General features: G+C 57.2%; 1 protein-coding gene across 1 annotated transcript in view; it reads right to left on the bottom strand.

Moving 5' to 3' along the window:
• Positions 1 to 3,188: 3,188 nt before the first annotated feature.
• The window catches only part of VOLCADRAFT_88667 (uncharacterized protein), a gene marked incomplete at both ends in the record, with an annotated part of 11,433 nt that continues 9,895 nt past the window's right edge, over positions 3,189 to 4,726 (bottom strand). The window contains 2 exons of the mRNA XM_002948190.1: positions 3,189 to 3,407; positions 3,545 to 4,461. Coding sequence (XP_002948236.1) covers positions 3,189 to 3,407; positions 3,545 to 4,461 — 1,136 coding nt within the window. The remainder of the gene's footprint in view (positions 3,408 to 3,544; positions 4,462 to 4,726) is intronic.

Genomic DNA, 4,726 nt, shown 5'->3' with positions numbered 1-4,726 from the left:
TAACGGTAATTGACTCGATGGACGGCGCCATAGCTGCTCTGGATTCTGCATTGAGAGGCAGGAACAGATAGCCGCCTGTCGCCAATGCGCTGGGGAACCAGCTAAGAGAGCGACAATAGCACCAAAGCACTCACTTCACTTACGAAAGGTACAAAGGGATTGGGCTAGTGGGTTCTGCGGCTGGAGGTATTGGTCCACTGTTTGATGCAACGCCCTGCGCATTGCTATCCCTGCCTGGTCCGGTGTGTGCATAACCACATCTAGAGCATCCCGCGCAAGGAGAACATCCCCCAAAGTGTTTTTTTACAGTGCTATAGCGTTGGCGCGCTTGATGTCGAAACTCCAGCCCTGGGCGGATGCTATCTGACGGGACAGCCAACCTCTTTTCAACAAGAAAGAACACGGTTTCCCGACAGAGGCAAACTCCAACATCACGCATTCGGAACTAACGGATGTTAGACGTCAACATCTTCAAGTAAGGGGAGGTACGCCAACGCTGTAGCAATGCGCTGAACATGTGGCCGTAGAACGATTAACCCAAACCAAGGCACCCCAACATGGGGCGTACGTAAATAGACACATGGGATCCTCCGTCGGGTAAAGGGCATGCCGAAAAGAGCGCATGACCAAGACCCTGGGCGGTCGTGTTAAAATGCTGGACTATCTCTGACTATCGCCCTCACAAAACGCACGCCCAGCACGTCCAACACGCTTGAACATGCTCTCGAACGGCTAATGTCCCGAAACCGCCCAAAGATGGATGGTCATATTGTTGTTGTTGTTACAGAGCGGGAGGCTTCTGGGACAATTTAACATATTGTCATTTCTACGATTTATCACCGTACAGCGCCATCCACCATTACCACACTGTACTACGCCATACGAACTGCAAGTCCAAGGCGGTTGATCCTGCCTCCTAGGATCCCTCCTCATCCAGTCACCCGAACATCCGCAGAGACAGAGGGTTCGGCAATCGCCACAAATTCAGCGTGCGAATCTCGGTCCATCAACAAAATGGTCATATAACAATGGTCATATAACAAAACTCTTAGGAACCCCAGTGCGCTGTCTGTTATGTGCGTGTACTGTACTGTGGAGGTGCGGCATAATCACCCCAAGCTCGTATGGAAGTGTGCGCCGTTATAGCCGTTGATAACAGCCTCATGCGCCTCCGAACCCCCCTTGTGTGGGGGCAGCAGCTTGGAATGCTACAAGTCAACGGCCGCAAACCGGTTAGTGCTTTGTAAGGCCACTTCGCCTAACAACCGCCAGGCGAAACACGTTTTGGGGGACAGCGGCAGTTAACACTGAAACGGCACTGATATCGGTTAACACTGATATCGATTTAAACCTACGTCTGCAATTAAAATGCAGAACGACCTGTTTTGATAGCATACCTTGCTTAGCTAATCCATCACTTCGCCGCAACCTTTCTCATGTGCATGAATACTAAAACCAAGCGAATAGGATAATGGCAGGTGAGACCAATGCGCTTAATCAATGTGAGATGTGCGTGCCCTAACAGTCCTCACTTCATACACGACGATGACGATAGCAGCAAAGCCACAAGGGTTGTTCCAGTAGTAGTCGGCGCGGAGACTACCGCGCCTTTACATGCAACGATGCTGCAACGGTCACTGCCGTGCCAAAGCTCTTGACACCTGCGTTAGACCAAGGTCAACGCAGCACGACTTATGCCTATAGGCATTATTAGCTAACAACGTACGCGCAACTGCGGTGCTAGCAACGTTGATCAGCACATTTAACGCCCTGAGAAAGAAAATTCAGCTACAGTCTAATGACGTTCATCTCGGACCAGCGGTTCTCTCCAAATTGCCTGAGACTGCAAGCATTGCAGCATCCTCGGTGCTGGAAAGTTGCAGCTCAACGTGTCTCGTCACCCCTTTAGTCCTGTATGGCCTCGTTTACGGTTACGTGCAGCAGCTGCCTCCTCACAACAAACGTGCAAGATACAAACGCTCAATCCATGTTGTCATACCGCTAGAGCTCTTGGGTGTGTCTGTGTACGTGGTGTATGTGCCACGTATGTGCATGCATCCGTGCGGGAGGAAGGAAGAGTGGCGGCCTTATCTGATCTACTATGCATTCATCACCACCTATTATGCATGCATCATCACTATGCTTTCATCTCCTGGGTACATCTGCACGGGTCGTCCTTTGTCTATTGTTTGTGTAGAAAATGCTGGTTTAATGATGTCCCTCACCCCACGTCCCATAGGACCGATGTTCGCAACTAGGGTTTTAGGGGTTTAGGTAAAACCCTAAGGTATGCGGCGCACACGACCATTATTGCCATGCAGCCCATCCACACGCGCAAAAGCACATCTGCGCAGGCATAGGCATATTCACGGCTTTTCCTGCAGCTTGGAGGTCGTTCATCTCACCTACCTACCCAATCCTCACCCGTTGAGCTGCACGCTGCCACCCACCCACGTGCATTGGAATGAAAACTTGAATTTTGGAGTTGGAACCGACTGGGCTCCCTATGGCTGTAAGCCATATCTACGCCACCCTACCCTAGGGATTCCTTCGCGAGGGCATCTGACGTCCACTCACCCACCTGCCCTCCTCGCCTCCCTCCCTCCAGGTGCTCAACCCCTACCCTGAAAACCCCCCGGCTCTCTGCGTGCCTCAAACTTTGACGATCTTTCCTCATCCCAGTTCAGTTCTGACCCCAGCTGTGGAGACCACTCTCTTCACCTGTGCTTTTCCCTTCTCAATGGTGACCGGAAAGACGGGGACAGCAAGCCGTAAGGAAAGGACTGCAGATTGGCATATACTGGGGCTATACAGCGGATCCCTGTTCCCAACTGCCACCCCCTACGCCTTTCTTTAGGATAAAACTGCGTGGTAGTGTAGGTATATCCCTACGGTGCCTGGGTTTTATCCGCTGGTGTGGTGAAGAGGCAGGTTAGCGATTCCAATTTCCCACCTCAGCCCTGGCCGAGCCGAGCCGAGCCGGGCTCTTGCGGGTATTGTACCACCTGGGGTTTGATCGAGTGCTTTGGTGAAAACGGCCAAACATGGGAGCATTGTGTAGGGATGTGGGTTGGCGCGCAAGGGCAGCATCAAGGGTGCCGCGGTTGAGTGGGCCATTTGTAACCCAGAAACCTGCCACGTTGGGGCTGTGTTACCAGCGGCAAAAGGGTGGGGGGGCCGCAGCTCGCTCAGCTGGTGAATTGTCCTGCCGTCGTCGCTGCTTTCGCCGCGTCATCAGGCGCCGAGGGGGCGGCTGCGGCGGCTGCGGCGGCTGCAACCTCCCTCGAGGCGTTTTGCAGCAGCTTGGTGATGGAGCGGACCATGTCCTCCAGATTGGCCAGCTGCACGGCGTGTGTGGCCGACAACGCCAAGCCGTTGAGACAGGCCTTGAGCGTTCCTTGCAGCTCCTGAAGGTTTCGGTGACATAGAAAAAGTGTTAGGATTGGGAGGGGTAGGAGGGGTAGAGTTAGTTTCGTTACTGCCCAAAAGCCAAGACCTAACTCCGTGCAGTAGCTTCAACTGCCGCACCGCGTCAGTCACTCACCGTGTCCGTGTCGTACCACTCCAGCACATGTGCCAGCGCCGCCGTCCACTGGGCCAGTAACGAGGGATCCACGCCTCTCTCAGCCGCGTACTCAAACACCCTGCAGCCCGCCTTGGTCGCCTCCTTCTTGCTGAATGGCTGCCCCTCTGCAAAGGGCCCGGAGGGCCGTCGAGGCGTTGCCGCCACTGCCGCTGCCGCTGCTGTAGCGGAGCAACCAACCTCCGCCGTGGGCATCGCCTTCACACCGCGGCCGGAGGCAGTGGTAGCAGCTGCCGCAGCGCTCTGCTGCGCAAGGTTTGCCACGGGAGGGGGTGCAGCAGCTCCCGCCGCCAGGCCGTTCGGCGCTGTAGCAGCTTGGAGGCCCTGCAGCTGTGCCGGCGGCGGCGGCGGCGAGCGTGGAGCTCGCCGCTGCGGAGACGGCTGAGTTGGAGATGGCTGCGCTGCCGCCTCCACCTCTGCCGCAGGGGAGGGTGAAATGCCTGCGGCGTCAGGGATTTCTTTATGGGCAACGGAGGTGCCGCCGTCTGCTACAGGTGCAGGTGCAGATGCTGCTGCCGCTGCCGGCGTGGGTGCTGCGGCTGCCGTTGCCGCAGCCGTTGCTGCAGGTTGTGTTGTTTCTGCTGCGCGCTCATCGCTGCGTGGCGGCGGCGGCGGCGGCTTCACGGTTGCCGCTTCAGTCGCCGCCGGCTGCGGCAGCGGCGGGAGCGGCGCAGCAGCAGCCTGTGCATCTGCTCCCGTACCTTGCGCTGTTATGTCGGCGGTTACTCCCTGCTGCTGTTGCTGCTGCGTCGCTGCCGCCGCCGGCGCTGCATTCGGCTTGGAAGCGGCCCCATCGTTGGCGGCGTCTTTATTGGTGTTGAGCATCATCAGCGCCGCAGCAGCGTCCGTGTCGTCCATGGGGATGCTGCCTGTCGACCCTGCCACCGCACGCAGGCCCCTCCCCGCCCTTGAGGTGACGAACACCCGGGAGGGTCGACCTCGCCTGCCCCCTCTGCCACGCACCGCTGCCGCTGACCCACCCTGCTGCGCCGCCGCCGCCGCCGCCGCCGCCGTAGCGGCACCTGTAGCTTTAAGCTTCCCTGCGGCTGCAGAGCCCCCGCCGGGCTCGCCTGCCGAATCCTCCTCATCCGCTTCCTCTTCCGAGGTACTGCCGCTGCCGCTGCTGATATTCCCCTCATAGGC

Source organism: Volvox carteri (genome assembly GCF_000143455.1).
Source record: "Volvox carteri f. nagariensis unplaced genomic scaffold VOLCAscaffold_9, whole genome shotgun sequence".
Taxonomy (NCBI): Eukaryota; Viridiplantae; Chlorophyta; class Chlorophyceae; order Chlamydomonadales; family Volvocaceae; genus Volvox; species Volvox carteri.
The sequence above is the reverse complement of the archived record's forward strand: the minus strand, read 5'-3'. Positions and strand labels throughout refer to the sequence as shown.